Source organism: Ursus arctos, unplaced genomic scaffold, assembly GCF_023065955.2.
Source record: "Ursus arctos isolate Adak ecotype North America unplaced genomic scaffold, UrsArc2.0 scaffold_1, whole genome shotgun sequence".
NCBI lineage: Eukaryota > Metazoa > Chordata > Mammalia > Carnivora > Ursidae > Ursus > Ursus arctos.
The window spans coordinates 14,941,799-14,955,351 of NW_026622763.1; the positions used below are offsets into that span (position 1 = coordinate 14,941,799).

The window sequence follows — 13,553 nt, forward strand, 5'->3', positions numbered from 1 at the left end:
TGAGCCACAGAGACAAGCAGGTTAGAGGACTGCACTCAAGTCAAGAAAGACTTTCTATCAACTGGGTGGTCTGGCACAGAAGATCTAATTATTCACAAGGAACGGAGGCCCCAGCATCATCGGCAGACAGGTACTATGTTAGAAGTCACACCTGTGTTTTCACTGGCTTTCTGTCCAATCACTACTCTGTGTTTATAACATAATCTTTGTATACATATAGTTGCACCAAGTTCACTCTCTTCCAGATAATCCAGGATCTCTACCCATAACTGTATTGTAATGGCATGCATGACCAACTCATAGCTAGTGATCTGCAAAGACCTTTGTTAATAACTAAGAATTACTTGTAAGAAGGGTCATTGAGGACATTTCCATGAACAGAGAAAAATTTCTTAATTTGATTTTTTTTTAAGACACGGATATTCCTTGGCAGAAAAAAAGATGTAGACTAGGCATACTTCAATGATACAGGAAGAAAAAGCGTGGTGCTATCAAGCCCAGGTGACAGGTAATATGACAATGTCACATCAGTGATATATGCTAAGAATAATGATGGCTCAAAAAGGGTGGGTGACTAAAGAAAGATTTCAAATAATACAATAATGTCAAAGCACAGAATAAGGAGAAACCAAAGACAAAATACTACCTTTACTATATAGCCTGGAGATACCTGAATGCAAAGGATAATCACTTCCTCAAAACAATGTGACAAATGCCTAGCCTGTGGAAATCTTTCCACCAGGGGGCGCCTGGGTGGTTCAGTCGGTTAAGCTTCTGACTCTTGATTTCTGGTCAGGTCATAATTTCAGGGTCATGCGATGAGATGCTTGTGGAGCTCTGTGCTGGGGGTGGAGCCTGCTTAAGATTCTCTCCCTCTACCTCTCCCCCACAAAAAAGAATTAAAAAAATATTTTTTCACCAGGACTTAAATGTGTATTTTTAAAATCTTAATTATAAATCCCAATAATGATACAGAATGCTTACAATACCTTATACTCATTGTAAAAATTTATAAAATATTCCTTCCCCTTAAGAGGAGATGAATCATCTAACTCCCAAATGGGTCTGGAATGTTCATGAAGGAGCATTATCTTAGCTCCTACTGTGCTACATTCTAAAGAATCAACACAGACAATAATTAAATAAAGGTAAGAGTATGAGCTGAATTCCTATTGAAGAAAAGTTGCATTCATGATCTGAATTTGTTTGATAAAGGATCTTTAGCTGAATCACAGATGTACTTTTAGAAAAAATGAAGGGGCGTGGCAGAAAGAAAAAGGGAAAGAAATTATGTCTTTCTCCAAGTTATGGAATACTTTTAATATCTTTTTAAAGCCATATATATGAATTGAAATTTATTTACCTTCTTTGACTAGAGTTTAAGTATCTGGTGTTAAGGAAGGTCTACTGAATGGTGATTCCAGCTTGGAGACATATTTCTATTATACTTATAAACATGAGCTGTTATATCAATCAATCAATCAACCAAATAAACAATCAACGAACCAAAACAAATGACTTAACATCTTCAAATTCTAAACAAATCTTGCTCTTTGGAGTGGGAGTCAAAGAATATAGTTTATAAGGTACCTCAAGTCATAACAGGCCATCTTTGTAGTTATCTTATAAATCTTCCTCCCTATTTAGGTGTGCACATATATATTCAATAATTATTATTGTCATAATGGTGATCTTATGAGAGAAAAAAGAAGGCTAAGAAATGGTCACATATGAAGTTCAAGTTTAGTGAAAAAAAGGGAAGGACCAAAAAGGAAAAAAAAAAAGTTTATAACTGTACAGTGTAATAGAATATGATTCATTATTGTTATTATGCTATCTGAAGATAATATAAAATATAATAGATGCTTAGATAACATACAAACAAAAGAGTAAACAAGTAAATTATTACAGAATGAATTAATTATTTGGGTATACTGTTATTGAGAGTTTAAATAGAACCTCAAATGATATGGATAGTTATGAACACACAAACTCCAAAAAAAGAAAGGGCATTTGATGGTCTTAATAGGGCATGGGCAACGTATGTTACTAATAAGTTAATTTATGCATGTTAATCCTTACACATTTAAAAAATAAAAATGATTTGTATTTCTTGGAATTTATAGGAGCACCCTCACTAATAAATATGAGAATACTGCTACTAATACTGGTACCAACATTTTAACATGTATATTTATATATCTAAAATTTTTAAAATATAAAAAAGAATTTGAGTTAGCTAAGGCAGATTTAAGAATAACATGGAAGTAAATTAGGAGGGGAAAAAGGAAGATAAGTTAGAGAAGGAAACAAGGGTTAGTTACCATGGTAAACTCCAGGTCCAAAGTACACTACTAATGCAACCAGTTAAAACACCATCAGTTACGTGGCTCGAAGTGTACATGAGAAAAATATGGCAGGTTTGCAGGAGAAGCACCTGCATTAGTTAGATAAATCATAGATGTGTGTATGTGCTTGCGTATGAGTGTGTTTGTATGTCTGTATAGAAATAGATTGAAAGAAACACACACACGGAGGAAGAGACAGAAACAGCACTAGACAGATACAGAACACTTTCTCACGTGGCTTCAGAAAAATCATTGTGTGCACGTGTGGTCATCGCCAACACATGCATAAAGTATGATAAACTTCTTATAGCAAATATTATTCTTAAAGTATTTATATGGAATATTCTCCATTTGCCAGGTCCATTCTCCAACTCTCCCCCTGCCATTTCCAGAGGCTGGCCTCTACAGTGAGGCTGCCTTGCCAGTGGAAGGCCTGTGCAGGAACTCCAAGCTTGGGAGGAGACAGAGTTCAGAGTATTAATTCCCAGGATCCACTTTTGACTAGGGCGTGGTTTGGCAATGATTGAATTGCTCAATCTGTGGACAGGTCTTCCTGGTCCATCCTGTTCTTCAGCTACAGGCCTCTTCAGGATTCATAATTGAGCCTGCACCTCATTCCTTCAGTCCTGGGACAGCAATAGCTTTCCCCTATTGTAGACACAAAGTTGCTTTCTCATCCTTTGTGAGTTTCCCCTTAATCCTGCTCACATTTCTGCTAATAGTCCCGTAATTAATTGCATTTCACTTACCCTTCTTGAGTGTGTCATCTGTTTAATTGCTAGGACCCTGACCACTAAATTATGAAAAATGACATGCTCTTTTGGGGATCTCTAAGTAGGAGGACACAACAGTTTTCTAGCTAATTTCTATATGGCTAACGTACTATGTACTAAATATTAGAGATGTTCATAATCCTAAAAAGCGAGGAAAAAATAAAAGTTGGGTTTCCATCTTATGTGCAGCTGGATGAATGCAACTTTCTTTTTGATTTGCACCATGGATATATCTATTTCATTCTTTTGTGTGTTTCTGAGCCCATCTAAGTAACACCTGTGCTCAGAGTAACTAAATGCAGATGATCTAAAATTCATTTATTACTCTTCTGTGAATTGGACTGAAGCTTTCTGCCAGACAGATGAGTAAGGAAGTACACTTCCATAAAACTGACCCGGGGTAATATTTAAAAATACCAATTTTGAAGTAAACTTTGATCTTGAGTTTTTCAACAAAAATCATACATTTTGGTACATTTTCATATGCCATAGGTGGCACTTACATAAGACCCTGAGGGAGAAAAAGGAAAATTGGTGCATTGTTTAGATAAGGTATTACATGACTTTCCCCAAATTGTAGACAAAGTTCATCACTAAACCGACATACCTGAATTACATTTAAGAGATCTTTCTTCACAAGATTCTTCCTCACTCTTAGTGGGATCTCATATTTTATTCTATGTATTGGATTTATATCTAAGAATATGTGATACCTTTTTGCCATGGATGACTGATTTTGTCATATTGTACTTCGAATATTACAGATATAAACTTAACTAATAACCAAATAAATGACACCTGATTCTGTCTTTAGGAATTTTTGTGTTTGGTTATATTACTATATCCTATCTGGTAAACCCACTAGCAACCTCTTGGGTTATAACATCAGGGTCCAGAATCACTACTTTTTCTTAAAAAGATAGCTGGATACTGTAAAGTTGATTCCTATTTCAAAGATTTCAAAAGACTGATGAAAATGAAAACTTATTACTTTAAAATGAGGTTATTCAGACCCAGAGAGAGGTAGAGTGACTTGTCCAAGATCAAGTAATGAAATGGTGGCAGAGATGTGACTCAGACACTCCAGTCTAGTGCCCTTTCCTGTTAATTCAAAGCATTAAACAAATCAGAGAAAAAGATAAGAGCTCAGGACCACATAAAAAACTAATGGCTTCCATAATTGTTTCATTTGTGACTAATTCCTTCATGACTGGTAGACCGGGTTCAGTGGAGTTCCTCTCTGACTTGGTCAACCCTACTGCACTCTAAATGTCAATTCCAATGGCCCTGTAAGGTCTTCATCATGACCTGCATAAAATGCTCTATAACTTGAAACAGGCTTTACCATATTTTCTACCTTTGTTACCAACTAATCTTGGGGTTCTATTTTCTCCCTGGACCTCATCTTTTCCCTCAATAATAGGAACAGATTGTATTAAGTAGTTATGGGCACCCTTCCAGTGTAAGCAGTCTATAAATTTTTAGTAAATTTACAAGTAGGGAAAATTTCCACATACTGCAGGCTGCACTGTCTGTGCAAATCCCCAACTGTGATGGAATTTTCCCAAATACATCAATGGAACAACATTTGAGTGGAATTTATATTTGAATCATTCCCCTAGCATGATTGTTGATGGCATCAAAACAAAGTTTGAACTGAGCCTCATATCATTCAGTAGTGTGGAAGTGTTTTCCTAAATCAGCTACCTATTCCATCTCCAGGACAGGTGTAAAGTTTCAAAGGGTTACACTATTTGAAAGAATACCCTCCCCCTTGAAGTTTGGAGACTACTCTGAACTTTAAAATCCACATGGTTAATTGAATCATTGTGTGTTACTGGAGATTTTACTAATAGTAAAATTATGCTTCTGACATATAAAATATGTTTTTTTTTCTCTATCCATTCAACCTTCTTAAATAAGAAGTCTTCTTATGTAGGATATTTTGAAACCACATCCCATTACACTTCCCTGCCTGGAGAAGAAAGCTAGGGAATCATTCCCAAGCTACAGGGAGAATTTCTGCTGGAAAAAATACACAAAATCTAGGAAGATTGTACTCTTTTAAAGAGGACCTTTAAAAAAAAGAAAAAGTAACTATTTTCAGGAAGAACATTGAATGGAAAATTATCCTTTGCCCCCATCTCCCTGTCACATTCTGCAAAAAGTCTAATTCTCAATATCACTACGTTTAGTCGTTTTCTGTTGCTGCTAATCACCTTGAAATTTTAAATCCTCCCTGGGAACAAGAAACCCAGAATGAGTTCATTCCTGCACTAATGGGGCAACCTCAGATTTATTTTCAAGTGGATTTGTTCAGCTGATCACATCTCTCTAAATTGCAACAAAATGATAATTGAAGTTAAAATAACTATTTCCAAGTAAAAATAAAATGGAAATCGCATACCTCGATTTAAAGCTGTCAGGTGGCATGAGTTCCAAAGTATGAGTTGGTCCATATAGGTTTACAACATATAATTTGATGGTTGGGTTCATTTGACCTGCCTTTGAGAAAATGAAGATTGTGATACAAATATATTAAGCATTAAAATATATTGAGAAAAAAAGAAAATGTGGTGTGATTCCTTTACGTTAGAACAGGGAAAAAGTTTAACTTCTCTGAAGTAGAAATGATTTTAAATTCAACAACCTGATTGCCTTTAATTGTTTTTGCAGATTGCTGTTTCTCAAGCATTTTAGTCAGACAATTAAAGGTGATGGAAAATCATGATGAGTTTATTCATTAGGCAGTGCTACTGTGTTCTTTCCCTAGAATGACACCAGGAGGGCTGGCTTAACAACACAACTAGTGGAACAAGCTGCTACTCACATTATAGGATAAGAAATGCAATGAGAAAAAAGCTTGGCTAATTAAAAAAAAAAAAAAAAGAAAAAAGAAAAGAAGAAGAAGGAGAAAAAGATTTGCCAATTTGGGTGACACATGCTTAAAATTCCCCAATACCTAACCCACTCCCATTGCATTAAATACTTTTTCTTTTTTAGTTTCAGGGGTGGGATTTAGTGGTTCATCAGTTGCCTATAATACCCAGTGCTCATTACATCAAGTGCCCTCCTTAATGTCTATCACCCAATACCTGATCTCCCCCTTCCCCTCTGGTAACCCTCAGTTTGTTCTCTATAGTTAGGAGTCTATCTTATGGTTTGCCTCTCTCCTGTTATTACCTTATTTTTCCTTCCCTTCCCTCAGGTTTCCTTTTAAACTTAAGTGAACACCAGATGGGGTGTAAGTGCCCCTTGGGAGGTGGTGAGCCACAGAGCAGTCGGCCCTCACTAAGTACACAGCAGATGAGTAGAAAGACCCCGATAAGGATAGGCAGAAACTAGTCTAGCGTATTGTATGTTTCTGGCTCATAGTATGTAGTAAAGGCACTACATGAATTATCTTACTCAATATTCTCACTTCCATCCTAAGATATAATTATAACTGTTTTCTAGACGACAATGGAGAAGCTAAGCCAACTGTGCAGGGTGGATACCCAATAACGGAGGAAGCCGGTATTTAAACGCAGGATGCTCTTCCCTGCTGTGCTTTGCTTCAGTTTGTTCCCAGGCAATGGCCTCCGAAGTTTTTCTAAATATACTGTGAACTTGTAGGGGGCACAAAAGGGACCTTTTACCAACATCTCTCAATCAGTTTGAATGAATGAATAAGAGAATGTCTACATGAATAAATGAGGTGTAGAATCAGTTGACTCCTTGTGGCACAATGTGTTCCTAAACAAAGTACTGATGTGTCACTGTGGCGTGGCTGATGTTTTAGGAGAAGACTTTATGAGAGATGTACAAAGAAAGACAAGGAAATTAAAAGTGGGTTGAATCAGAAGACTGACAAAAATCTAAGGAGATTATAAAAGTGATTTAAAGATGAGAAAGAAAAATCCACGTTCAAGTAATTGGCACTGACAAAAACCCAAAGTTGAACAGGACCAGAAGCAACATAATACATTCCACCAACAGTCCATAATAGCTCCTCAAGGACTGTGTTGTTAGGCTAGTAAATACAGGTAGCACGGAGGGGAAGACGGAAGGATGAATGAGTGGAACCCAGAGGATTTTTAGGGCAGTGAAAAATACTGTGTGATACCATAATGATAGATGCATGTCATTATATATTTGTCCAAACCTACAGGATGTGCAGCACCCATGGTGAACTGTAACGTCAACTACGAACTTCGGGTGATTATGATTCATAGGTTCATCGGTGGTAACAAAAGTACCTCCGTAGTGAGTGGAGCTGATAATGGGGGAGGCTCTGCATGTGTGGGTGCAGGGGGCATAGTGAATTCTCTCCACCTTTCAATTTTGTTGTGAACCTTAAGCAGCTCTAAAAACTAGAGTCTTTTAGCCAACATATTGTACATCATTAGTTTTTGGTGCAGAGAAAAATGACTAGCACATCTGTGGGGGTGCATCACACACAAGTCAAAAGTTTTGAGCCAAAGACAGGCGTCGGAAAGTTCTTGGCTACAGAAACACAATGCTAGAAAGAGAGATTATGGAAATAGTTCATATAGTGAAGGGCTTCCTGGAAGATAAGCTATGATCCTGCCTCACAAAGAAGGCTCTCGTGTCAGATTTTATAAAGCTTTTCATTGTTCTAAACCCCTCAAGTGCCTGGGCACACTTGTCTTGGGCAATTTAGCCTTCTACCACACACAGGAGCTCCCTTTCACATTACTCCCATTTCCATGTAATTGCCATGATCCTTCCTGAAAATACTGGCCTTACCCATATTATTCGATCTAACCTTTTCTCTAGTTTGACCGGGTATATTAAAAATTAGAGCTGGGACATAATATTTAGTAGTGCCGTTCAAAGTGTTGATCTTTGACCGGCAGCATCCATCAGCATCGCCTAGAATCTTAGAAACACAAATTCTGGGCCCCACGCAGACAAAAATCAGAATCTCTAGGTGTGGGCCTAGGAGTCTGTATTTTAACAAGACTCTCAGATAAGTATAATTAGTATGTAAATTTGGTAAGACACTGATACATATTTTTTCAGTAATATATATTATTACTAGTATATGTAGTAATGCATATATATATCCAATAATATATTTGTTATCGTATACATGTACGTACACAATAATATATATTACAGCTCAGTGGTTATAAAAGGTGTTAGTCAGCATCAGAATTACCCAGAGAGTCTCTGGGTGGTGCAGTCAGTTAAGCGTCCTGGGATCGAGCCCTGCATCAGGCTCTGCACTCAGTTAGGGGTCTGGTTGTCCCTCTCCCTCTCATCCTCCCTCCGCTTGCACTCTCTTTCTCTCTATCTCTAAAACAAATAAATCTTTTTAAAAAAGAAAAAAAAAAGAATTACCCAGAGGACTGGAGGGATTGTTTAAGAAGATTTAACCAGCATTTCTTATGTCATGGGAAATGAAAATCTCATTTCTAACAGTTTCTCAGATGAGGCTGATACTTCTTTAAAAGTACTACATTGTGAGAACTGGTTTAGCTTAACCTGCAAGTCAGAGAAACCTGGGTTTACATTTTGACTGCTAGTTACTGAATATAGACCATGGGCAATATGTTAAAAATCCTCAAGTGTTATTTTACTGGATTATCAAAAATGAGACAATACTTCACTGAGAATATGTCACAAGTCAGAAGTTTTGAGCCAAAGCAGGTTTCCTTTTGTAGCTATAAATATCTCATAATTTTGTTATGTGGACTAAAAGAAGATTATCTATAGAAATGTCTAAAATTTTTTAAAATGTCTTAAATAGTATACAGTAGTGACTTAAAAAGACAGTTATTAAAACACTGACTTTTCTAGTTAGTGAAAAATTCTTCCTATTTTTAAAATTCTTTAATAAGCTCATTAAAAAAAAGAAATTAAATTTTATTTTTTGTCAGTTCTTATCAATGATGAATAATTTTATGACATCGTTTGTCAAAGACATATATGGTTATTACCATATCATCAGGCAGTTTTGTTTTTTTTTAATGTCTGCAGCTCTGTATGCTTATACCTGAATAGGATCACGGATATCCCTGTTAGCTTTTACATGGAAACAAATTTAAAAGTTGGGTACACATGTGGCCAATTTTAGACAAAAAAATAAACATCAGGCTGTTTCTAAAATTCAGCCATCCAACATTCTATAATCTCAATTAGATTTTTATTTCTCCATGGAGTTTTGAAATTAAGTGCACACTGCAAGTTCATTTGTACCTTTTAATATTTGGATCATTTCAACAGTTTGCAAATTAGAAGAGTTCATCTATTTGCTTTTTACAGTCACATTTGCCAGAAAGACTGCATATCTACAGAATCCTTCCTCTATGATTCTGAAACACAAGCCTCAATAATAATTAACCTTATTTTACTGGCAACTAAATTGTCATTAAACGAGATAATGCTTTAATTAAGAAGATTAACCTGAGGTTACTGAGATAGAACTGTGCATCTCTTTTGTGCTGAATTGCTAATGATAGGGTATTTTATGAGTTCTGAATCATGCTGAATTAAGTAAAATACAAATATATTTGTTTAGTGTAAGTATTTCGTCAGTAAATCTGACCACACTGAGTACTGGCTGCACTCATTTTAATCTAGTTTAATTTGAAGCACAATTTAGTGTGAACTCTATGAATTACTTCAGTGTCTAAAGTACTACTTTTTCTAAGTTTATTACAAAAGTAAGAGCAAATCAAAATAATACAGTTTTTGGTGGAAGAACTAGCAAACCTTTTTTTTTTTTTAAACCAGAGTAGAATATAATAAGACTTTTAAAGTTGAAGTAATATACCCAAAATGATACTGAAACTTATCTGAGAACAAGGATCAAGCCCAGATCTTGGTTTTTGTTTTTTTTTTTTTTTTTGAGTCCTGTTGTCTTAAGTCTGGGCAGGGATTCCTACTGAAAACCTCCTGAGGACTTAGGATTCTTTCTCTTGGCTTGGCCACAAGAATAGCTATCTTTTCTTTATGCTTAATATTCCTCAAAGGTTGTCATTAACACACACTGAGGACTTTTACCCTGTATTACAAATCCCTATCCCTCTCTCTCTCTCTCTCCCTAAGATGTGAGACTATCTAAGAATCCTATGTATATCCCACTACATATATAGATAAGTCATTAGGAGTAAATGGAACAGAGCTCCACATATATCTGTTAGCTTCACAAGAAGATAATTTCAATTCTAGCTATGTCTTCGGAGATACAGGTTAACCTCTGGTAGTTTTACAGAGAGGGACAGAATCAATAAATTGGTTATTTCCCTCTTCTCAAAATAGCTGTGACTTTTATAAAAGCACTTAGCCTTTTAGAGAGCTTGGCTTGTCCATTTGTAAATGGAGGCAATTGTGAAGAGGTCCACGTAAGGAAAAAAAAAAGTGAAAAGCCTCTCTGAAAATATGAAGCATATTATTAGCACACGTGATTTATACAATAGCAAACATTATTTTATGCCTAGCTTTACTATTAAGAAACATTGATTAATAAAAGAACTTATTAATAACGACATATCTAGATTTGTCAACCCAGTATCTTCTGCATTAAGTTTTCTCAGACATTTCTGTTTGTCTGTTTGTTTGCCTCAGTGTGTTAGTTATGAGGCCTAGGAGTGTCCAAGTTCAAGCACCGTGGCCCCTTACTGAGAAGGCGATTTGAAAACGCACTTATGGAATTTGGCTCTTATGCTGTGAGTCCGAAGATCCCCACTCCTCTTGGGAAATGAATTACAAAATGTTGTTCCTTCCCTGTGGCTGATATTATTCCCTTTGTGCAGTAAACAAACTGAACAGTGGTGTGTGAATAGCTTGCCTATTCACATATGCTTTTCACAATATGCCACTTTGTTTTGCATTTAAACTGTCAGGTGAACTTTCATCATCATAAGTAAATGAAATGATGTGAGAATTGATACATTTGAGAACTCTTTTCGGTCATTTTCTGGGGGGAAAAAGGTGCAGGTACGCTATACAGGAACAAACCGTCATTCATCAAACATGACTAAATCTATACTAGAGAAGTCTTAAGTCATGTACCTGAAATACGATAAAAATCTCTTGGCGAATATGATTATTTATTTATTTATTTATTTTGGGTAGGTCAAGTTGCCATTTTCTCCTCAAGAACACTGAGTATATGTGCCTACTAATTTATATCCAGAGAAGACCCTAAAAATAATATTTCGATATCATAGAATCAGATTCATTTTGATCTTGTTGTCCTTCTCAGCTCTAAGCCTGTCATTTAATACCGCAATCTATGGAAGGAAGGTAGGCTTGGGGGGGGGAGGGTACAGAATCTCACTGAGGAAATGCTCTTCTTATCCCAAACTCTCTAAATTCAAGGCTGTTTTTCTTCCTCTCTCCCTCCCTTCGTTCCCTTCTTTAAGTACTTGAGTTTGGTGGATGACAGGAAAATACGAAAAGCCATGCCTACCCCAACCATGTCTTCACTGCAAGTACAGAATACTCTGTGTGATGGGTAATTTATCCAATACCTTGCCCGATTAATGTAACGCACAAGATGAAGGTATAAAATCTATCGTGCTTAGGAAACAAAGTAAAACTCTCTAAAGGAATGGCTTAAAAATAGCTTCTAAGGGTGCCTGGGTGGCTCATTTGGTTAAGCATCTGCCTTCAGCTCAGATCATGATCCCAGGGTCCTGGATTTGAGTGTTGCCTCAGGCTCCCTGCTCAACGGGGAGTCTGCTTCTCCCTCTCTCTTTGCCCCTCCCCTCTGCTCATGCTCTCTCTCGCTCTCTCACTTGCTCTCTCTCTCAAATAAATAAATAAAATCTTCAAAAAACATAGCTTCTAAATTGAATTAGCAGCCATCTCTTACCTAATTAAGAGCTGAAATGTGTAAAACAGAGTTTAAAAAGTTTCCTGTAAGACATCTTTCCATGATTAATTTCCATGATAATGAATTCCCTCATTCATGGGCCTTTTTCTCTGTAGTATAAACATGGGGGAAATTTATTTTTTAAAAAAGAGATCTTAAGTTATCAAAAATGCCATACAATAGAAAAAAAAAAGTTACACTCCAGATGTTTTTGCAACCTGCTCCCTACTTGAAAATAGTTTTGCTCAGTGGGCAAGAGTTCCCTATTTGCCTCACTCAATAAAACAATTCCATCTATCTTAGCTACGCCTGGCTATGGCTCTACCCCATCATGTTATAAAGTATGTTCCAGAGTATGCTTTGCCAAAATAATGCTGATGTTAATACTAATACTAATAAATTCTTTATGCTTAGTCTATTCCTTACTGGAGATACTTTATGCTTAGTCAATTTTTTATGGGAGATTTATAATGCACATTGACATACAGTATATTAAGTGCTCTAAGAAAGCATCTGCAAGAAGTTGGATTTTATTTTTAACTAAGAATTTTCAACTTATTTGACCATGGGACTTTTTCTTCCCTTATAACACCTAGAAACAACTAGAATATAACAAATATTCAAATAGTCACACACAGAATGTGCTTTGGAGAAAACTCACTTTCTTTCCAACTGGGAAGGCGAGGGAAAATAGGAATGAGAGAATCAAAGAGAACGAAATGCAGCAAAAGTGGCAATTCCCAAGCCCTGAATCATCTCTACTTCTTCCTACCAGAACACTGTGTATAGGCTACTGCAAGCTCTAAAAGATGAATCCGCCGACCAGGAAGAAAAGCTCCCCCCCCCCTTTTTTTTTTTCTGCAAAGACAACTTGTTCATGAACCAAGGATACTATCAATCAAGTCACTGTTGCAGGGAAAGAGAACAAACTAGTACTTCCACGTTACTTACCTTAGGATATGGATACTGCTTTCCTTTGGGATACAACGCTCCAGTAAATCGAGGGATAACCATGTTAGGCACCAACGAATCATTTATCATCAGGAAGGCAAGCCTTTCTCCATCTGGTGACCACCAGTGGGCAATGTGAGAATGCAGAAGTTCCTCTAGAATAAATGAGCGTTATTTGAAACCAACTGTAGAGATGTGGGCTCAGTGACCCACAAACATCTGTCCTTGAAATCTCCATTGCACATATACATTGTTTTTTCTATACAATGTGTTGGATTTTATCAACATGATAGAGAATTCTGTATTTCTGAGTTACCCTTTTAGTCCCAGGACAAGCAGATGCAATGGCAGGAAATAATGAAGCAATGAAGGCAGGATTTCATAGACTGTCAGCAATGTGAACAGAGAAAATGAAAGCACTATTGGAGTAAAAAGAATAAGAACAGTAACTGAAGACTGAAATATGGCATAAAACCGTATTTATGACACCATTCATTCACATTTGCATTCAATCATATTTCCATCATCAAACAAGTTAAATACCCACTAGACTTATGAAACTATTTTAAGCTCTAAAAAAAGAGAATGAGAAATATATTGGATATCTTTCATGCGACCCCAGACCCACTATTCACTTATCTATACCTGCTTTCT

General features: G+C 36.4%; 1 protein-coding gene across 1 annotated transcript in view; it reads right to left on the minus strand.

Moving 5' to 3' along the window:
- Positions 1 to 13,553, minus strand: part of DPP10 (dipeptidyl peptidase like 10) — a 143,149-nt gene that overhangs the window by 89,971 nt on the left and 39,625 nt on the right. The window contains exons 3-4 of the mRNA XM_026510117.4: positions 12,900 to 13,054; positions 5,529 to 5,626 (exon numbers count right to left, since the gene is read on the minus strand). Of these exons, the coding sequence (XP_026365902.2) occupies positions 5,529 to 5,626; positions 12,900 to 12,989 (188 nt within the window). The 5' untranslated portion in view covers positions 12,990 to 13,054. The remainder of the gene's footprint in view (positions 1 to 5,528; positions 5,627 to 12,899; positions 13,055 to 13,553) is intronic.